Below are 22,208 nucleotides of genomic sequence, written 5' to 3'. Positions count from 1 at the left end.
AAGCACTCTCTAATTAGATGTCCTAGGTCCTCCCAGTTCTTAGTCCTTTAATACCTGTTTTCTCTCCTTTACTTATTCAGACCTTGTGTCTTCTGTTTAGTTTGTTAATTCATACAAAACCGCATCCAGGTGATCACCAATCATTCAATATGACAAATGTTTCTTCCATTGGCCCCACACTTATCTCCCTTTGCTGACTCTCGTTTCGGACTCAGCCCACCTGCACCCAGGTGAAATAAACAGCCATGTTGCTCACACAAAGCCTGTTTGGTGGTCTCTTCACACCGACGCGCACGACATTTTGGTGCCGTGACTCCAAATAGCCAGAAAACTGCACGTTCGATTTTTTCCATCCTACAAGAGCTAAATAATTCTTGTCATAAAGTAGGCAAACGGTCTGAGGTGCCTGGTGTCCAGGCATTCTTTTACACATCAGTCCCTCCCTAGTCTCTGTTCCCAATGCAACTCATCCCAAATCTTCCTTCTTTCCCTCCCGCCTGCCCCTCAGTCCCAACCCCAAGCGTTGCTGAGTCTTTCTAATCTTCCTTTTCTACAGACCCATCTGACCTCTTCCCTCCTCGCCAGGCCGAGCTAGGTCCCAATTTTTCCTCAGCCTCTGCTCCGCTACCCTGTAATCCTTTTATCACCTCCCCTCCTCTCACCTGGTCTGGCTTACAGTTTCATTTCTCGACTAGCCCTCCCCCACCTGCCCAGCAATTTCCTCTTAAAAAAGTGGCTACAGCTAAAGGCATAGTCAAGGTTAATGTTCCTTTTTCTTTATCCGACCTCTCCCACATCAGTTAGCGTTTAGGCTGTTTTTCATCAAATATGCAAAACTTAGCCCAGTTCATGGCCTATTTAGCAGCGACCCTGAGACGCTTTTCAGCCCTAGACCCTGAAAGGTCAGAAGGCCGTCTTATTCTTAACATGCATTTTATTTTATTACCCAATCTGCTCCCCACATTAAATAAAGCTCCAAAAATTAAATTCCAGCCCTCAAACCCCATAACAGGACTTAATGAACCTCGCCTTAAAAGTGTACAATAATAGAGTAGAGGCAGTCAAGTAGCAACTTATTTCTGAGTTGCAATTCCTTGCCTCCACTGTGAGACACACCCCAGCCACATCTTCAGCACACAACTGCAAACGCCTGAACCGCAGCTGCCAGGGGTTCCTCCAGAACCTCCTCCCCCAGGAGCTTGCTACAAGTGCCAGAAATCTGGCCACTGGGCCAAGGAATGCCCGCAGCCCGGGATTCCTCCTAAGCCGTGTCCCATCTGTGCGGGACCCCACTGGAAATCGGACTGTTCAACTCGCCCGGCAGCCACTCCCAGAGCCCCTAATGCTCTGGCCCAAGGCTCTCTGACTGACTCCTTCCCAGATCTTCTCAGCTTAGCGGCTGAAGACTGACGCTGCCCCATCGCCTCAGAAGCCTCCTGGACCATCACAGACGCTTCAGGTAACTCTAACAGTGGAGGGTAAGTCCGTCCCCTTCTTAATCAATAAAGAGGCTACCCACTCCACATTACCTTCTTTTCAAAGGCCTGTTTCCCTTGCCTCCATAACTGTTGTAGGTATTGTCGGCCAGGCTGCTAAACCTCTAAAAACTCCCCAACTCTAGTGCCAACTTAGGAAACATTCTTTTTTGCATTCTTTTTTAGTTATCCCCACCTGCCCAGTTCCCTTATTAGGCCAAGACATTTTAACTAAATTATCTGCTTCCCTGTCTATTCCTAGGCTACAGCCACACCTCATTGCTGCCTTTTCCCACAGTTCAAAGCCTTCTTCACATCCTCCCCTGGTATCCCCCAACCTTAACCCACAAGTATAGGACACCTCTACTCTCTTCTTGGCGACTGATCATGCACCCTTCACCATCTCATTAAAACCTAATCACCCTTACCCCACTCAATGCCAATATCCCATCCTGCAGCACGCTTTAAAAGGATTAAAGCCTGTTATCACTCGCCTGCTACAGCACAGGCTTTAAAAACCTGTAAACTCTCCTTTCAATTCCCCCATTTTACCTGTCCTAAAACCAGACAGGGCTTACAGGTTAGTTCAAGACCTGCACCTTACCAACCAAATTGCTTTGCCTATCCACCCCGTGGTGCCAAAGCCATATACTCTCCTATCCTCAATACCTCCCTCCACAACCCATTATTCTGTTCTAGATCTCAAACATACTTTCTTTACTATTCCTTTACACCCTTCATCCCAGCCTATCTTTTGCTTTCACTTAGACTGACCCTGACACCCATCAGGCTCAGCAAATTACCTAGGCTCTACTGCCGCAAGGCTTCACAGGCAGCCCCCCATTACTTCAGTCAAGCCCAAATTTCTTCCTCATTTGTTACCTATCTCGGCATAGTTCTCATAAATACTCTCCCTGCTGATCGTGTTTGGCTAATCTCCCAAACCCCAATCCCTTCTACAAAACAACTCCTTTCCTTCCTAGGCATAGTTAGTGCAGACAGAATTCTTACACAAAAGCTAGGACCGCGTCCTATAGCCTTTCTGTCCAAATGACCTTACTGTTTTAGCCTAGCCCTCATGTCTGCACGCAGTGGCTGCCACCGCTTTAATACTCTTAAAGGCCCTAAAAATCACAAACTATGCTCAACTCTCTACAGTTCTCATAACTTCCAAAATCTACTTTTCTTCCTCCAACCTTTGCTGAAGACAATGCTTATGCTGATAAGGTAGCTAAAAAAGCAGCCATCAAAAGGCATCAGATCCCATCGCTCAGGACAATGCCTATGCTGCTAAGTTAGCTAAAAAAGCAGCTGGCTTTCAACTTCTATCCCACACGGCAGTTTTCCTCCTTCACATCGGCCACACCCACCTGCTCCCCCGCAGGAGGAACCGTCTTGGCTACGTACTTTATTTCTCAGTCGGCTCCAGATATCCGAAAAAATTAAAAATGGTGGAGGACAGCCCTCAAACTCCCATCCAGGATCTAGTCAAACTGGCCTTCAAGGTCTACAACTCCAGGGAGGAAGCTGCTGAGGCTCAGCGACAGGCGAGGCTAAAACAGAAGGTAGACCTCCAAACCCAGGCCTTGGTAGCAGCCCTGAGGCCGGCCGGCTCCAGGAGCTCTCCGAAAGGAGGTACTCCCCAAGTGCCACCTGGTGCCTGCTTCAAGTAGGGCAGCAAAGGCCACTGGGCCAGGCAGTGCCCCAACCCTGAGGAGTCAACTCACCCCTGTCCGAACTGTCGGCAGATGGGCCACTGGAAGTCGGACTGCCCCAACCTGAGGACGGTCGCTACGCCTCCACGTGACAACCCTCCTCCACGTACTGGAGGCACCTTCCAGCTCCTCGACACTGATGACTATTAAAAGGCCCAGGCTGGAAAATCCCTCCTACTGTGGGCCCAGGCTGGAAAGTCCCTCCTACTGTGGGCCCAGGCTGGAAAGTCCCTCCTACTCTCACTGAGCCCAGGGTTATGCTCCAGGCAGCGGGTAAGTCCATATCCTTCCTTATGGACACAGGAGGCTACCTACTCTGTTTTGCCTTCCTCCACTGGCCCCAGCCATCCCTCCGCTGTCACCGTCATAGGAATTGATGGCACTCCCTCCACCTACCGCCAGACTCCTCTTCTGTCTTGCCGCCTGGATGGCTCCCTCTTCTCACACTCATTTCTTATCATTCCTTCATGCCCAGTCCCCTTGTTAGGACCAGACCTCCTCTCCAAGCTAAAGGCCTCAGTTCACCTCTGGCCCAACCCCTCCTCGCACCTTGTGCTCCTCTTTCCTCTCCTCTCACCTAGTAAACCCCACCAGGCTGATACCTCACTCCTGGTTTTCGGTCCCCAAGACTCCACCAGAGAAACCTCAGATCAGGGCCCTCACTTAGGTGGTGGCAGTCATCTATGGCCGGTTAGGTCCTACCCTTTCTAAGCCCCTTACTAATCATTGGCTTCTTGCTACTCATAGCTCCCTGTGTCCTCTGCTTCATCCAGGACTGCATGAAAGAAGTCTCCCGAGTCACTGTCAATCAGATGCTACTCCACCCCTATACCCAAGTTCCGACCTCTGAAGGACCCCACAAAGACCTATACCAGCAGGAAGCAGCCAGATGAACACGTCGCCCCTTTTTCTTATTAGAAAGAGGTCGGAATGTTAGGCAGGAATCTAGACCCATCATGGCGGTATCACCCGGCATGGCAGGCCCTTTGTTAGGACTTCCCGCCCTTCACTTCCTGCTAAGACTCTCAGCGCCGGAAAAAAGCCCGGGCCTGCCCAAGAACCCCTGCTCTGCGCAAGCTCCTGGACGCGTCATTCCCCAGAAATCAAAACCTAACTCAGGAAAACCGAAACCTACAAACCCCACCTACCTCACCCTATAAAAGGCCCCGATACCTTGGCCTTCCCCCTAGAGGACAGGTGAACCTCGCCTGCGAGCCCAGTAAAGGCTACCTATGTTCTCATCTGCCTCGGGTCTCCTTGCTCGGCTCCCCATTTACATTATACTCACCACTCCCTGCCGCCACAGTCACCTTGGGTCCAGGCACCCACTGACGCCCTGCTTCAATGCCTCCTGGACCCATCTACTCCTCCCAACCCCAGCCTCAGGCCTTCGCTCAGCTGCTCCCTCGCCCTGGAATGCTTCCCCCACTGTCCCCACCATGCGCAAGTCACCCGTCCTCAGAGACCCAGCCAAAGCTACCTGGTCCCTGTGCCATCCCCCAATCCTCCTCAGGCTCCCTGAGCACTCTGCTTTCCGGAGGCAGCTCTACCTGTGTGTGGCTCTTTGGGCCTCTGTCTCCCCTTTAGACTGAGCATCCAACGGGGACCCTGTTGTGTTCCCAGCTGCATCCCCTACGACTGACTGGGATGCCCTCCACCCTCCCTGGCACAGCCTGGAGGAAATCCCAGGTGCAGGAGGCATTACTTGAACTAAAAGCATCCAGCCTTTGGATGACATGGCCCAGCTTCGGTTTCACTTTCAGCTGAGGAATTGAATTTAATTTTTCTTTCTATCTTGATGGGCATCTCTTTTTGGTGAAGAACAAATAAGACCATGACTCAGATTTCACAGAAATTTCCCCCCTGATTTCATGTCTTTTGGCAGCTCTATCAGGTTTTCAAGAGGGGAAAATCTCAGGCTGGCAGAGGAGGTGACTTTCCCAGAGTCACACAGCTCTTGGAGGGTGGACAGGAGGCCAACATCTGCCCTTGTGACTCTGATACTGAAGCAAAAAGGAGTGATTTCAATAATCCAAAAGTTTCCAGGTTTGATTCTGCTTCTACAAACACAGAGATCTAAGCTGTCACTCCTGTAGTTATACTCACAATTCCAGTGTGGTTTTTGAATCTCATGATTGCAAAGCTGGCATCATGCCACAGACACCATTCTACAAGGCGACCTTCTCACTTCCCCTGTCTCAGCCATGTTTCCCATTAGGGACACAGCACGGCCTGTTTCTTCTCCATCCCCCCAGAGGTCTGAACAGAGGGACAGAGGTGAGGGCCAGAGACATGAAGTCCTGTGAGCCACCTGCTCAGCCTCCTGACATGGGACCCTCAGCAAGTCCCCTCCCAGGGCCTCAGTTTCCCCACGGGGCCTGGCACAAGTAGGTGTTCCGACTCAGGGTGGGTGAGACAACCTCTGGCTTCCTTGTTATATCAAAAGAAATATATTGTCCCCATTGGGCCTCAGCAGCAGCATTCTCTGGCCAGCCTGGGTGTGGCCAGGCCACAAAGACACCCCGGGCTCCGGGTCACCTCCCCTCCTCCACCTTCTTTGATTCCTTCAAATTTCCCAAAGAGATGGGCACCTCCAACACCCACCTTTCTTCTGGGGTCACCTGGCCATGTCTCAGGCAGTCAGAACCAGAGCTTAGCCCAGGGAGCTTTGTGAACCCATCTGAGCTGCTTTCCCCACCTCTCTTTAAGGGCACAGCAGGAGGGAGGGAGCAATCAGACTCAAGCCTGGGTGCAAATCCAGGCTCTGACACTGCTTTCCTGTGTGATCTGAGCCAGTTACCTAATCTTTCTGAGCTTATCTACAAAAGGTGAATGATCCTTCCCTCCTGCAGCTATTGTGAGAATAAGGAGATTGGGAGAGGTCACACCATCCCCAACTTACCAAGGAATCTTCCTCTGACACAGACGGAGCAAGATCCAGCTGTTCTGAGCTGTGTGGATCCCACCTCCAGCTGTGCACCTGTGTAATAACCAGACACATTCTCCGGCCTCCCAGATATACCCAGGAATTCGAAAGGGAAAGTGAAAGTCACAACTTCCCAGCAGCTTGTCATCAAGCACAGCAAACAGGCTGCTCGCCAGCACCATTTGCAGTCCAAGTCCAGCCTTCTTGCTGCTGCACTTAGAGGAGCAGCCCCAGACCAGACATCCAGCGCCCTCTCTTCCAACCCACCTGCCTCGCATCCTCAGGGTTCAGGATCTCTTGTGTCACCTGCCCATGTCTCAGGCAGTCAGAACCAGCGTCGAGCCCAGGGAGTTTTTTGAACCCATCTGAGCCACTTCCCCCTCCCTCTCTGCAGTTTATGGGCACAGCAGGAGGGAGAGAGAAATCAGACTCAAGCCTGGATGCAAATCCAGGCTCTGCCCCTGCTTTCCTTTCTGATCTGAACTAGTTACCTAACCTCTCTGAGCTCAAGAAAGACCCGTCACTGACTGACTGTGGGAGCCTCCAGATTACTCCCCGTCCTTCTGTGCCCCCACACTCCTCAGATGCCTGCCTTACTCCCACATATGCCATCAGCATTAGCACAGTCTCCCACATGTGCTGGGTAGATGCTTATTGCATATTTATTGCAATGCTGCTGGGGTTATTTTTTGTTAAGTTTTTGATACAGAGTCTCTCTCTGTAACCCAGGCTGGAGAGCAGTGGCCCCATCATAGCTCACCACAGCTTCAAACCCCGGGGCTCAAGCCATCCTCCCACCTCAGCCTCTGAGTTGCTGGGATTACAGGTGCCCACCACTACACCCAGCTAATTTTTTGTATTTTTAGTAGAGATGGGGTTTCACCATTTTGGCTAGGCTGGCCTGGAACTCCTGACCTCAAGTGATCCACCTGCTTGGCCTCCCAAAGCACTGGGGTTACAGATGTGAGCCACCACGCCCAGCCCATTGTGTCCTTCTTATGACTTTGTGTCTTCATAGCTTAGCTCCTACTAATAAATGAGAACATTTACAGGGCTCTTCCCACTTCTGCTTCTACTTTTACAGTTTACAAAATTAGCTGGGTGTGGGGGTGCGTGCCTGTAGTCCTAGCTACTTGGGAGGCTGAGGCAGGAGAATCACTTGAACCCAGGAAGTGGAGGTTGCAGTGAGCCGAGATCACGCCACTGCACTCCAGCCTGGTGACAGAGTCTCAAAAAAAAAAATATATATATATATATACACACACACACACACACACACGTATATATATATATAGCTGAAGAACAAGGAGAAAACGTGAAAGGAAATGTATATCTCTATATATATCTATATATCTGTGTGTGTATATATATATGAACAAGGAGAAAACATGAAAGGAAATGTATATCTATATCTATATATCTATGTATCTGTGTGTGTGTGTATATATATATATACGAACAAGGAGAAAACGTGAAAGGAAAGTCAAATCTTGGGACCCCAAACTCACTGGAAACAGTTGAGCTTAGAAATGGAGCCACTCCAAAACCTGCCTTTGTTTTTGTTTCTAAGCAGATATTTGCAAACACAAAAGGCAACATATTCTCCAGGTGGCCTCCTTCACAAATTGCTCACAAGGAAATTCCTTCTGCCTCCCGAAAATTTTTACCCTGAGGCAGACTTTGTGTAATTTCATGGTGGCAATGTAAATTAGCAACTTACCTTGACTGGTACGTGGCAAATAGCAAGACTTCTGCCCATCCTCAGAAAAATACACATATGCCTACTTCCTCCACTCTATGTTTATTTTTATCTTATAGAAAATGTAGATTAACTGTGCATGAGATGAAAGAATAATTGACTGTTCCTCTACCCCCTCCTTTCATAGAGAACCTGTGGATTCAGGGAGGGCTAATCAAAGCCTCACAGGAATGTGACCACTCACCTCATTACCTATCCTGTTGTTTTTCCTTTCCTCTTTCTACTGCTGCCTGACTTTACACATTTAAATACTGAAGCCCTCAAAACCCTCTGTGAAAAATGAGTGGGCCCCAGATCCTCCTGTGACTTGTGTGGCTTTTTCCTGGGTGCATCCTCAACCTTGGCAGAGTAAACCTGTAAACTGACTGAGATGTGTCCCAGACTTCCTCTCCCCTTGCCTCAGTTTCCTCATCTGCAAAATCAGATCATAATCCCGGCCCATTGAGGGGATGACTATAAAACTCAATCAAATGGAGAAGTATTTGCAAATGGAATGTATTGCAAAATGTGTTGTGCAGTCCCTGTGCAGTTGGTTGTAGTTTTGTTTAGTGTGCTCTTTTCTCAAATGCTGATTATGCTAGCGGTGAAGTTGTCATGTGGAGAGACTGAGGACCTCTGCTTAGTCAGGATGTGGCGAGCAGTGGTATTAGCTGTTGTCTTCTCCTTCCTGGAAATAGGGTTATTCTGTCCTGCCTCACCTTTCTGTTCCTGCCTCACAAGCTGGTGTGTGTGTGTGTGTGTGTGTGTGTGTGTGTGTGTGTGTGTGTATGGGTAGGGAGAGGTGGCCATGATGTCCCCAGAGATGTTTGCTGAGGATGAAATAGGCTTCCATGGAAGGGTCAGGTTGGCTTCTGTGGTTTAGCTGCCTCTGAGGCCCTTCTGCCTGGGGCAAAGCACAAAAGTCCAACAGCAATCTGGTTGCCTGACTTCTTAGCCATGGAAGTGTGGTGAGCAGTGGTCTCTAGTCCCTCCACCCAGTGTGCCTCGGGAGTGGAACATGGGGCGGTGGCCTCTGCTGGGGAGGATGCTGGGGGTTCTCTGAAAGGAGGCAATGCCTGATTTTGTCATTGAAGGATGAGCACGATTTTTCCAGGTGGTGGAAGCAGGTGCTCCTGACAGAAGATCCCACATAAGCAAATATCTAGAAGCCACAAGGCATGGCCTTCAACAAGAGCAGGCCTGGTACGGTGGCTCATGCCAAGGTGGGAGGATCGCTTGAGGCCTGGAGTTCAAGAGTAGCCCAGTCAATATAGTGAGATCCCATCTCTAATATTTACATATTTTTTTAATTAGCTAGGTTGTTTCATGCCTATAGAACCAGCTATGCCTGGTTCTATTGGCTCATGCCTATAGAACCCTGAGGTGGGAGGATGGCTTAAGCCCAGAGGTCTGAAGCTGCCATGCGCTATGATTGTGGCAGTGCACTTCAGTCTTGGTGACAGACTGAGACCCAGTCTCAAAAACATAACCAAAATAACCCCAACAGCATTACAATAAATATACAATAAGCATCCACGTGGCATGTGTGGGAGATTGCGCTTATGCTGATGGCATGGGCGGGAGGAAGGCAGGCATCTGGGGAGTGTGGGGGCACGGGAGGATGGGGAGTAATCTGGAGGGTCTCACAGTCTGTCAGTGGCAGGTCTTTCTTCCTGAGACCACTGCAGACCCACAACCCTGAGGATGCGAGGCAGGTGGGTTGGATGAGAGGGATCTGGATGTCTGGTCTCAGGCTGCTCCTCTAAGTGCAGCAGCAAGAAGGGCAGGGCTGGACTGAAGATGGTGCTGGGGAGTAGCCTGTTTGCTGTGCTTGATCACGAGCTGCTGGGAAGTTGTGACTTTCACTTTCCCTTTTGAATTCCTGGGTATGTCTGGGAGGCTGGAGGATGTGTCTGGTTATTACACAGACTCATAACTGTAGGTGGGATCCACACAGCTCAGAACAGCTGGATCTTGCTCAGTCTATCAGGGGAAGGTTCCTTGGTAAGTTGGTGACAGTTGACCTGCCCCCATCTCCTTATTCTCACAGCTTTTGCAGAGAAGCTCAGAGAGGTTAGGTAACTGGTTCAGATCAGACACGAAAGTAGTGTCAGAGCCTGGATTTGCACCCAGACTTGAGTCTGATGTTTCCCCCCTCCTGCTATGCCCTTAAACTATACAGGGTGGGGGAAACAGCTCAGATGGGTTCACAAAGCTCCCTGGGCTCAGCTCTGTTTGGACTGCTGAGACACAGCTGGGTGACCCCAGAAGGAAGGTTTGTGTTGGGGGTGCCTGTCTCTTTGGGACATTTGAAGGAACCAAAGAAGGTGGAGGAGAAGAGGTGACCCGGAGTCTGGTCTGTCTTTATGGCCTGGCCACACCCAGTAGGGCCCCAGGGTGCTGCTGCTGAGGCCCAAAGGGGACAACAGATTTTTTTTCAGGTACAAGGAACTCAGAGGTCGTCTCATCAACCCTGAGTCTGAGCACCACCTTGTGCCAGGCCCTGTGGGGAAACTGAGGCCCTGGGAGGGGGGTGACTTGCCGAGGGTCCAGCGTCAGGAGGCTGAGCGGGTAGATGGTAGGACTCCACGTCTCTGGCCCTCACCGCTGTCCCTCTATTCAGACCTCTGGGGGGATGGAGAAGAAACAGGTTGTACTGTGTCCCTAATGGGAAACATGGCTGAGACAGGGGAGTGAGCAGGGCGCCTTGCAGAATGGTGCCTGTGACGTGATGCCAGCTTTGCAATCATGAGATTCAAAAGCCACACTGTGGAACTGTGATCATAACCACAGGAGTGTGAGCTTAGATCTCTGTGTTTGTAGAAGTAGAATCAAACCTGGACATTTTTGGATTACTAAAATCACCCATTTTTGCTTCAATATCAGAGTCACAAGGCCAGATGTTGGCCTCCCCTCTGTCCTCCAAGAGCTGTGTGACTCTGGGCAAGTCACCTCCGCTCTCAGCCTGAGATTTTCCCCTCTTGAAATCCTGATAGAGCTGCCCAAAGACATGAAATCAGGGGGGAAATTTCTGTGAAATCTGAGTCACGGTCTTATTTGTTCTTCACCAAAAAGAGATGCTGAAGCCTGTAACCCCAGTGCTGTGGGAGGCAGAGGCAGGAGGATCACTAGAGGCCAGGAGTTCAAGACAGCCTGGGCAACACAGGAGACGCTGTGTCTATGAAATCAAAAATGAACAAATTAGCCCAGCATGGTGGCGTGCACCTGTAGTCCCAGCTACTCAGGAGGTTGAAGGAGGAGGATCACTTGAGCCCAGGAGCTCTAGGCTGCAACAAGCTATGATGGCACCAAAGCCCTGAGCCTGGGCGACAGAGCACAACCGTCTCTCAAAAATGAAATGAAAATGGTGATTTCTCAAGAGGAGCACACGTCTCAATTCCTCTTTTCCCACCCAAGGAGGAGGCCCTGGAGCCCGCAACATGGAGGGAAACGCTTTGCTGAGAGTCTTTGTCCTCTGCATCTGGTGAGCTTGGCTCAGAGCCCTGAGGCAGGAGGGAGGGCTCCCTGTCTGGCCTGCACAATTGGGGAGGGCTTGAGCTGGGCCAGGGCCATCTGGGCTTCTTCTAGGAACCAAAGCCATTTCCCGGAATAGACCAACCAACAGACTCGCCCGGGGAGGACCTGCTGTGTCCTAGTCAAGCCTGAGGGGCAATATCCAGCCTCGGTATTCAGCAGAGGCCCCAGGTCAGGGTTTGAGCCAGTCCAACAATGACCAAGGAGGATGGGATCCTGGGTGCAGCTCCTCACAAGTGTTGGGCGAGTCTGAGGCCGCAGCTCTCTCTGCCCTCCTGCTCCTCTGCTCTCTCCTGGTCCTCCTGTGTCCTCATGGATCATGAGATGGTGTTGAAATGGCTGTCCTGGCTCAGGGGGTCATACAGTGAGCAAAGCAGGAACAAGGGGAAGGGAACCCCCTCTCCTGTCACCCCTGTCCCTTACAGCAAGAAGTTCCCAGACGCCCCACTGCATATTGCCTTGGTGTGCTGCTGCCCAGGACTGGGTCCCCCTTTTACCCTTGCTGCATGGGGGCCCCAGAAGACAGACATCTGTGTGTCTGAACCCTGGGATAAAGGCAGGAAGGGGAAAGAGGGAGGTGGGTGGCTTTTGAGAGGGGGCTTTTGTATGAGAGCGGGAGGATGGAACCCCATCAGGGGGCCCGGAAACCACTGAGCTGTTAAAATAAAGGCTGCAAACAAAGACCAGCTGCTGGAAGTGGGTGTGCCAGGGAGTGAGCAGAGACACACGGTGAGAAAAGAGAAATGGTAATGCCTGGAGCCGCCCCTGACTTCGATGGGCCTGAAGCCGTATTATTAGTAGTAATTATAGTATCATTATTAGTCATTTCGTCTTATTTGTACCCTCCATCTCTCCTCTCCACCTTTTCCTAACATTCTATCGCCAGATTTTTGTCTTGCATTAGCAACTTTGTAGCTGTAAACAATTTACCTACAACTTTCTCATGCCCTCAGTGGTACCCAGTATTTCTTACCTTCCCTCTTTAAAAAATGACAATATTAATCCTCCTTTCTCCTTCGTTCAGTGCTTCACATCCCAACTGCTACCTTTGTGCTTTAAATTTTGTACTAATTGGTATTGATAACAAGTATATTTAGTTTTCATATTTATATGTTGTGTATATGTTTGTTTGTTTGTCCTAAAGAAGAGACTACTGAGAGCCAGTGAGACTGAGAGAATGGGCATCTTCATGTACTGCTAGTTCGAGTGTGAATTGGTACAACTTGCATGCAGTGTGGCTCTAGGCATAAAACATTTTGAGATGTTGATAGCCTCTGACCTAGTCATTCTACTCCTACAAATATCTTTAGGAAATAAAATCAAATGTGGACAAAGGTTTACACGAAGGAGGATGTTCTTTGTAGCATAATTTATACGAAGAATTAGAAACACCCTAAGGTCCATCAGCTAGCAGGGGACAGCAGAGGGGACAGGGCAGTGCCAGGAGGGCTCAGCAGCCACAGCAGGGGCTGCGCCGGCATCTGGTAGGATCCAGGTCTTTGTGGGACAGAGGACCTTAGAGAAGCGACGGGGACACAGGCTGTCCGCTGCAGCAGCAGTGAATTCACCAAGACGAAGAGTTGAGCACAGAGTGTGAGACACGGATTTGCAATGAGGAGTCATTTCCCATGAGCGTGTATACATGACTCAATATAGTATATTGAAGGGAGTAGAGCACAGTCATTGAAGACATGGGGTTGAAGCAGAAGTCCTGGCTCTAGCACTATTGTGAAAACACGGGCAAGTTCCCTAACTTTTGTGGATTCCTCTGTGTTTGAATGAGAAGTTGGTACCCATCTCCCGGGCTGTGTGTGATCATCGAATGAGACACATGTAAGGAGCCCTGCACATCACAGACACGCAACACACACTGGCTATCATCAACCAGTTATCACACATGTTCCCAGGCCCAGGTCATTGTCAGAACCTTTCTCCCCATCTCTATTCCTGTGTATGGACTCTGTAGTTTTCTGTTATGATCAGATGGCTTCCCCTTCTCTGATTATCTTCTCCTCATACCCCAACAGGACAAGTGCACTTTTCCTTGCTGTGGGAGTAGGGCAGAGGAAGCTGCAGTGAGGTCTCCGAATGCAGGTGAGACCGGACCTTAGCCTTGCCCAGGTTTTTGACATCGAAGAGAGAAAAAGGTTAAGTCCAAGCAAAAGCAAAAGCAAAAGCAAAAGCAAATCAGCTTTTATTGCAAAGCGAAAGCTCAGGCTCGGGGGTGGGAGTGCAGGCGGACTCAGAAGAGCCAGTCGGGCCCAGTGTGGTTTGGGGTTTCTGCCTTTGCTGGTTTATTAAATTAAGGGGTGGAGTAAGCATAACAATTTCTGGGAAGAGGTGGGAATTTCCTGGAACTTGAATGGGGTGGGTAACACGCAGTTTTGTACCAAACACGGGCATACATGGAACTGCTGTGGCGCGGGTGGGAGTGGGGTTTAGTGAGACAAGGAGGGTATGATTGAGTGTGAGGTGAATGTGAGTCCGACCCAGCACTGAGTTGGATCTTACTGGTCTTAGCTGGATTGGCCACTTCCTGTTTGTCAGGGTCCTGTAGGCCTGTCGCCTCCCCCTGTCCCTGCAGCTGGTTTCAGCAGCTCCTTCTGTGTCTGTCATGGGAACCAGCTGCCTGGAGTTCTTGTTTCCTCTGTGACCTCCCAGTATTCCCATCTCAGCATGGCCCGCTGTCAGCTGGCTGCTCGTGACTGGCCGAGGTTAAGTTTGTTTGTATCTAACAGAAGCGCTCATCTGATGTGACCCCAGTTCAGTTTCCCACAGCTTGCAATTTAAGGGGGGTGACAGCCGTTCTCAAGGCCTCGTAGGTATTGTTTGCCCAGGAATGTTTCAGGGCTGGATTTTGTTTTAATTTTGCTTTTATATCCACCAGCCCCACCCCACCAAGAAATACACACATTTAGTGCTGGAGGTTCCCTCCATCCATCCCTGGGTTTCCTTCTTCCTTTTGGTGAAGAAGGAAAAAGAAAAAACAAGACAGGCCCTCGCCCAGCCGAGTCAGCACTGCGTTCATTTCCCTAAGCCCCATTTCCTCAGGACGGATTCCTCCCCTTACAGAGTTGCAGTGGCAACCAAGTCAGCTCTGCTCAGGAGCCGCCCTGGACAGCAAACTGGCCCGTGCTAAGTCCTGTCCAAGACCAGGGGAGGGCGGCGAAGATTAGAAGCAGAGAGCTCTCAGCCCACCCCGGAATCCTTAGGAAGAGCTGGGCTAGGGGACCGAAGAAAAACTCTCCCCGCAAAACAAAGATAATCTGTGGTTTAATAACAGGCCTAGCTGGGTTCAGAGGTGACAGTGGGGAGCCGTGTACCCTGAGACCAGCCTGCAGAGGACAGAGGCAACATGGAGGTGCCTCAAGGATCTGCGCTGAGGGTCCCGCCCCCGTGCCCCGTCAAAGAACCTCCTCCACTGCCCATCTGAGAATGCCCAAGACTAGCATGCCCCTTTGCATGGTAGTTGTACTCAATGCTGTGGGGTTTGAGACATTATTTTTAAACTTTAAATAGACCCACAGGGCCGGGCGCGGTGGCTCAAGCCTGTAATCCCAGCACTTTGGGAGGCCGAGACGGGCGGATCACGAGGTCAGGAGATCGAGACCATCCTGGCTAACACAATGAAACCCCGTCTCCACTAAAAATACAAAAAAATTAGCCGGGCGTGGTGGCGGCGCCTGTAGTCCCAGCTACTCGGGAGGCTGAGGCAGGAGAATGGCGGGAACCCGGGAGGCGGAGCTTGCAGTGAGCCGAGATCGCGCCACTGCACTCCAGCCTGGGCGACAGAGCGAGAATCCGCCTCAAAAAAAAAAAAAAAAAAAAAAATAGACCCACAGGTAAGCTATAAGGGAGAATGCAGAAACCACGGGCATTTTTAAAACATAAGGAGTTTTAATGTTAAGGAGTTGAAGGAGCAATGTCAAAGAAACGTTGGCCTTGGAGTCAAATCCTGAGCTTCCTGCTTGATGGTTTTGGGCAACTCTCACTGTCTGGATTTTACTTTCTTCTTCTGTGAATTAAGAATGAGGTGGCCGGGCGCGGTGGCTCACGCCTATAATCCCAGCGTGAGCTGAGGTGGAGGCTGAGGCGGGTGGATCACGAGGTCAGGAGATTGAGACTATCCTGGCTGACACGGTGAAACCCCATCTCTACTAAAAAAAAAAAAAAAAAAAAAAAAAAAAAAAAATAGCTGGGCGTGGTGGCGGGTGCCTGTAGTCCCAGCTACTCGGGACGCGGAGGCAGGAGAATGGCATGAACCCAGGAGGCGGAGCTTGCAGTGAGCCAAGATCGTGCCACTGCACTCCAGCCTGGGCGAAAGAGCGAGCCTCCGTCTCAAAAAAAAAAAAAAAAAAAAAGGAGGAGGTCTCTTTTGTGTCCACAGCAAGGAACAATTTTACATCGTGTCTCAGTGCACACACAAATACATACCGGTCCCGAGTTCCTTATCTGCCATTCCATAATTTCCAGATCCCTGCAAACCACATATTTTGGGGGTAGCTGACTTTGAGAGTAATCCTGCTCTGTACTGATTTGAGTTCTTTATAGGCCTACCATTATTTTTTACATTTAATGTGAATATTTGCTTGTTTCACTGTTGAAACATGCATGGGTTTGATTACAGGGAGCAGTCCAGCCTCTGCTGGGAATGGTCAGGAATATACCATATGCACCCCATGTCCTTTCTAAAATAGTGAAAATTCGGAATGCCTAAACACATCTGGATTCCAGGAATTTACCTTAAGGGATATGTATTTGAAATAACTCACAAAAGCAATACTCACCCATGCTATGCTTGGTACGCTCTGATATTTTCAAATTGATTTTCTTTTTAACATGCTGCTCTTGAACCAATGATTTCATAACCCAATGATGTGTTGAAACTCACATTTTGAAGACACAGGTATAAAGTGTTTGACACCCAACAGGCACGTGGCAGATAGAAGTGATCACTAGGATGTTTCCTCTTCCTTGGCCTGGAAGGCTCACTTTGTGTTGGTGCTGAGCTGAAAGGGATTCATTCCTCCCCAAAGCATCGTGGCACTCCCCTGGTGTTTCAGTGTTCTCAGGCTGCCATGGTAAAATATCACAGGCTGGATGACTTCAACATCTGGCTTTTCTTTTCTCACAGATCCAGAGGCAAGAAGTCCAAGGTGAAAGTGCCAGCAGGGTTGGAGTCTGGGGAGGACTCTCTTGCTGGCTTGTGGAGGCTGCCTTTGTGCTGTGTGCTCACGTGGCCTTCTTGTGTCTCTTTCTCTTCTTATAATAGGACACTAGCCCTCTAATAGAATTAGAGCCCTACCTTTGTGATCTCATTCAGTCTTAATTGCTTCCTTAAAGACCAGATCTCCAAATGTAGTGACCCGAGTTTAGGGCTTCAGCATATGAATTTTGGGGGCACACAATTCCCTTGATAGCACTGATGACTCCATCAAACATATCCCACACCACAGCTGTCCAGGAAAATTAACATGTAACCACCTTTTATGCAATGGCTGTTATGCACTCCCACACTTTCCTCCAACCTTATCCTTTCTTCTTTCCAACTAGAGAGCAGCATCTTTATTGAGGATGCCATTAAATATTTACAGGACAAAGTGAGCACACAGAGTCTGATACTCCTGGTGACTAATGATGAAGCCTGGAATGAATTCGTGGCTACTGCTGAACTAACCAGGTAACCTCCATGGGGTTACCTCCATTGGACACCCCAGTGATGCCACCCAGATGTCCCCTGGGCTAGCTTTCCCTGACAGACACACCTCCTCCAGGCAGCACCCTCTGCTGGGCGTGAGGATGACCTCAGCACTCCAGGAGAAACATTTCCTCCCTGTCCTTCGCTGGCAGTGCGTAGCCTCAGGCTGAGGAGACAAGAAGCCCACAGGGACAGGGTCATTTCTGTCATCTGCTGGTCATGGGAACTTTGTGAATTACTTTCTCACTTTCAGCCTTTCTTCATCCATGAAGTTTTATTGTGAGAAAAATGAGATCATGCATGTAAAGTGCTTAGCATAATGACTAACACATAGTAGGTGCACAGTTAACATTAATATCTAACAACCCTGGTGGAAATAGAACAGGGTTAAGGGTCTTCTTCCTGAAGATGGGAGCTCAGCAGGACTTCCTTTAGGACAGTTCAGAAAAATCTTGACCTAACCAATGCGTGTTCCTGGGGATGCTGGCTGGGGCCCTTTTTCTCATCTGAAGAATTCCATAAACACGGCAAGACCTTTCTGCTGGTCCAGGATGCTGAGAGGCTGGAGTGGAGTTGCACAGCGCTGGGTCTCTTTCCGGTTCTGTGCCCAGTCCCTGGGCTCTAGGCTTATGTCATGCAGACTGAGAACTGTCATGTGTCTGATAGGAATAGCAATTCAATGTGATAGGAGTATAGTGAAGGCCTTAGAGTAAACTCCAGGTCAAAGGTGGGGAACCAAGACCAAGATCCTGCCCAAAGGCCCAGAGAGACCAGAGCCAGGAGTCAGGATGCAGCAAGAGTCAGCCTTGATTGTAGAACAAGTGGGAAGTTTGGGGCACCAGGGCTGGGACTAGGCAAGAGAGGCACCAAGGGCTTGAAACTTAAGAAGGTCATGAACTTGCAGAGGACATGTGAGTGGGAGAGGAATATTTCTTCTCTGTCTGGGAGAGGAATATTTCTTCTCTGTCTAGATGATCCCAACACTCATGGACATAGAGGGTCATGGCTGCCTGTGTCTCTCACACCCTGCCTGGGAACTGGCAAGTTCCGGGCTACCGTTTGAGACCTTCTTCTCTTCTACACAGAGAAACCCCTGACAATGGCAAGCAGTATGCTTTAGTGACCATTTCCATAGTAGAATGAGTTGCTGCCAATTTATGTAATTTCAAGGGTACTGAGTAGACTGACAAATCCCCAACCAAGAAGGAAAACACTTCTTCTAACATCTTGTCCAAATTCAGGTCTTTTCAGCATTAACAATTTATATAGATGGTTCTGAAAGTGTCCCAAGTCTTCTAGAGGTGCCATAAAATTGCACACGGCCTTGGCGTACACACAGGTGAAGCTGTCACTGCTAAGGCATCAGTTAGGCTGGTGACATCTGCGAGTGAGACCTGGAAGGTTGGGGGTGCAGGGGGCAGGTCAGGAGGCGGTAAGGTGGCTGGAGAGTCCATGTGGAGCCAGAATGAATACCCAGATCTCCCACTCCGGTCAACTGGGGCAGTGCCCGGACCCAGTAGCCTTCAGCCAGGTGAAAGGGCATGAGGCCTTGGAAGGGAGCACATGCCAGGCAAAGTGAGCTCCTGTCTCTCTGAGGTTTGGTTTCGTTTGAATTCAAAGTACTCAGAGGTAGCCAGACGGCAGTGTCTGAGGGCACCTTAGCTTTGACGCCACCTGCAAATTAATGGGGACTCCTAAAGTCATCTTTAGATTTTATAATTCACTAGAAGGATTCATATAACTCACTAAAAACTGCTATTTCACGATTGTGGTTTATCACACAGAAAGAACACAGATTAAAATCAGCCTAAGGAAGAGACACACAGGGCAGAGTCTGGGAGGGCTTCAGGTGTGAAGCTTCATTGTCCTCAGGACGCTGTGATCTCCTGTGTCAATGTGGGGCAAGACACATGGGGTGCTGCCAACCAGGGAAGCTCACCCAGTTAAGGAAACATTCCCGTGAATCACATGAAATCAGGAAGGAAGCCTTTATTCAGGATGGTTGTTACAGTGAAGGGAGACTGAGCCCAGCTCCAAATACAGTAAAGACAGAGAGGGAGTCACAGCCAACACCAGGGTGAGGGGCAGGAGATGGAACAGTTCTGACAGGAGACAACAGAGTGGGATGTTCCTGCCAAACTGGCCTAACAGGATTCTCGCTAAAGGCAGGTCAGACACTCACCCATCAATGGTGGGAGTGAAGAGCATGATCAGATAGCAAAGAGTGCTCAGACAGCAAGCAGGGAGGACCCTCCCTACACTGACAGGGCGATTCTTGCTGAACTGGGTGATGTAGGACCAGAAAGCAGTGGGTGGGTGTGAAAGGCCAAGGTCGGCGCCTAGTGAAGAGGCTCAGAAGAGCCCAGCTGGAGTTTGGTCAAACAGAAAGTCTTTCTCAACCCATGCCTTAGTGTTCAGAGCATTTGCTGGGGCTGGATCACAAGCTGCCCTCATGGCTGACCTGGAGTCTCCAGTCCCTCCCTGAGGTCTAACCCCTTTAGTACACATGTCCTCTGCAGGTCAGAAAAGACACCAAATAGCGCCAAACTCCATCATCCGTCACATTGCTATACTGTCCCATGGCCAAATCATCAGGGAAATAAAGATGTTCCTACCAGGCAGGACACTCCAAAAGCCTGGACCCAGGAGCTGAGGACAAAGGGAAGGTCTCTCTTTGGGAAAAGTTCATGCTTCACTTTGCTGCCATCCTGGGAATAAGGTGTCTTTGTCCCACTCTCACGGCTCTTTGTTCCTCTGCAGAGTTTTCCCCTCTCCAAACACTTTGGCAGTCATGGTGTTGACCTGCCCTTGAGTGAGGAGTCGTCTTTATCAAACACCTACCACGAAAGAGCATCTGAGATGCCTTTAAGATATTTATTTCCATATGGAATAAGTACTGAGGAGTGTCTATAATGAACAAAACATATTTGAGCTTAAATTCTCTTCATTTGTAAAATTTGTTTCTATTTGATGATAATGAAAGCTCTGTAATTTACACAGGATAGAGATCTCATGGAGCTCATTTCACAGACAGGGAAACTGCATTTCTTAATCCTTTAACCTTTCCTTGTGCAGGGATGAGGCAGATGAGTTCCGTAAAGCTCTGAACAAGCTTGCAGAACACGTGATCAGGAAGGACAAAAACTGGCAAGACAAAGACCAGCAGCACAGAAAGTGGTTTTTGAAAGAGTTTCCTCACTTGAAAAGGGACCTTCAGGATCACATAATAAAGCTCTATATCCTTGCAGACAGGGGCGAGCAGGTCCACAGAGGCACCACCATCACCAACGTGGTGTCCAGCACTGCCGGCGTTATCTCTGACATCCTGACCCTCCTCGGCCTGGGTCTGGCACCCCTCACAGATGGAGTCAGCCTTGTGCTCTCAGAAACTGGGATGGGGACAGGAATAGTGGCCGCTGTGACCGGGATTACCAGCAGTATCGTGGAACAAGCAAAGAAGTTGTCAGTACAACGCCAAGCCGGAAACTTAGACCAAAGAGACCCCGATGTAGCGAAAGTGATGAAGGAATTAATGAGTGAGAACACACCCAACTTTCTTTCCTTAGCTGACAATTCTTACCAAGTCATACAAGGCATTGGGAAGGACATCCGTGCCATCAGAGAAGCCAGAGCCAACTCTCAATTGGTACCATCTGCCAGACCCCTTGAGATCATTGGAATCTCAGCTGAAAGCGATGAAGAGGTGGAGAGAGTTACTGAAATCCCCGCCCTGGAAATGAGCAGAGGAAACAAGGCTCTGGGTGTGGCCACTGGAGGCATCTTGCTTGTGCTGGATGTGGTCAGCCTTGTATACGAGTCAAAGCACTTGCAAGAGGGGGCAAAGTCAGAGTTAGCTGAGGAGCTGAAGAAGCGAGCTCAGGAGCTGGAGGGGAAGCTCAACATTCTCACCAAGATCCAGGAGATTCTGCAGGTGGACCAAGAACTGTGACCCCAGAGCAGGGCAGCCACCAGGGGAAGTGTGCCTGGCACAGGCCAGGACAAAATGCAAACTTTTTTTTTTTTTTTTGAGATGGAGTCTCACTCTATCGCCAGGCTGGAGTGCAGTGGTGCGCTCTCGGCTCACTGCAAGCTCCGCCTCCGAGGTTCAAGCCATTCTCCTGCCTCAGCCTCCCGAGTAACTGGGACTACAGGCGAGCGCCACCATACCCAGCTACTTTTTGTATTTTTAGTAGAGATGGGGTTTCACCATGTTGGCCAGGATGGTCTCGATCTCTTGACCTCATGGTCCGCCTGCCTTGGACTCTCAAAGTGCTGGGATTACAGGTGTTAGCCACCACGCCAGCCAAAATGCAAACATCGTATTAGGTGGATAAACAGGGTGAGGTAAAGTTTATGGAACTGAGTGTTAGTGACTTTGGCATATCTGCAGCTGAGCACAGCAGGGGGGGGGGGTTAATGCAGATGGCAAGTGCACCAAGGAGAAGGCAGGAACACTGGAGCCAGGAATAAAGAAGGGAAGGGGACTGGAGAGTGCGGGGAATGGGAAGAAGCAGTTTACTTTAGACTGAAGAATATATTGGGGGAGGAATACAGGGGAGGTGTGCAGGAACCAGCAATGAGGCCAGGAAAAGAACCAAAAATGCAGAAAGTCAAAGAGTTAGAACTGTTGGATACAGGAGAAGAAACAGCGGCCCCGCTACAGACCCACCCCCAGGTTTGACGTCCTTCCAAGAATGAAGTCTTTCCCTGGTGATGGTCACTCTGTCTTTTCAGCATCCTCTCTCCCTTGTCCTTCAGGGCGTGTATCTCAGTCAGCCAGTGGCTTCTTGATGATGGTTGTTGGGGTGGTTGTTGTGTGACGGTCCTCTCTAGGTTACTAAAGGGTGTATGTCCCCTGCTTGAGCCCTGAAGGGCAGGAGGTGGGCCATGGCCATGGTCCCCAGCTGAGGAGCAGGTGTCCCTGAGAGCTCAAACTTCCCAGAGAGTATCTGAGAACCAATCAATGAAAACAGTCCCATCGCTATTACCCGATAAGTAAACAGTGAGAAAATTAGCGTGAAAGCAGCTTAGCACTGGGAGGAAGCGCAGATCTCTAGAGCTGTCCTGCCGCTGCTCAGGAGTGACCTGTGTGTGAGTCCTAATAAACTCACCTACTCACCAA

General features: G+C 49.8%; 2 protein-coding genes across 12 annotated transcripts in view; one reads left to right on the top strand and one right to left on the bottom strand.

The window, feature by feature from the left end:
* APOL2 (apolipoprotein L2) overlaps positions 1–6,179 on the bottom strand; it is a 17,074-nt gene extending 10,895 nt beyond the window's left edge. The window contains exon 1 of one of the 4 annotated variants that reach the window (XM_045363724.2): positions 6,093–6,179. The gene's annotated coding sequence lies outside the window, so the exon portion shown is untranslated. Of the gene's footprint in view, positions 1–2,882; positions 2,978–3,586; positions 3,778–4,062; positions 4,265–6,092 lie in introns of those variants that run through there. The other 3 variants (XM_015456954.4, XM_065522185.2, XM_065522182.2) reach the window with 3 other exon arrangements.
* LOC102118180 (apolipoprotein L2-like) lies at positions 1,106–22,208 on the top strand. Of its 8 annotated transcripts, none has more exons than XM_074003845.1 (5): positions 9,731–9,858; positions 11,272–11,338; positions 16,942–17,068; positions 17,163–17,316; positions 20,162–22,208. In XM_074003845.1, the coding sequence occupies exons 4-5, from the start codon at positions 17,306–17,308 to the stop codon at positions 21,033–21,035; spliced, it is 885 nt and encodes a 294-aa protein (XP_073859946.1). In that variant the 5' UTR covers positions 9,731–9,858; positions 11,272–11,338; positions 16,942–17,068; positions 17,163–17,305; the 3' UTR covers positions 21,036–22,208. The 8 variants fall into 8 exon arrangements, 7 of the variants coding, with proteins under 7 accessions (XP_065378252.1, XP_065378253.1, XP_073859946.1 ...); XM_074003844.1 differs by lacking the exons at positions 9,731–9,858; positions 11,272–11,338 and adding exons at positions 12,528–12,632; positions 13,416–13,482; XM_065522179.2 differs by lacking the exons at positions 9,731–9,858; positions 17,163–17,316 and adding an exon at positions 13,416–13,482 and having other exon boundaries at positions 10,952–11,338.

Source organism: Macaca fascicularis, chromosome 10, assembly GCF_037993035.2.
Source record: "Macaca fascicularis isolate 582-1 chromosome 10, T2T-MFA8v1.1".
NCBI lineage: Eukaryota > Metazoa > Chordata > Mammalia > Primates > Cercopithecidae > Macaca > Macaca fascicularis.
The sequence above is the reverse complement of the archived record's forward strand: the minus strand, read 5'-3'. Positions and strand labels throughout refer to the sequence as shown.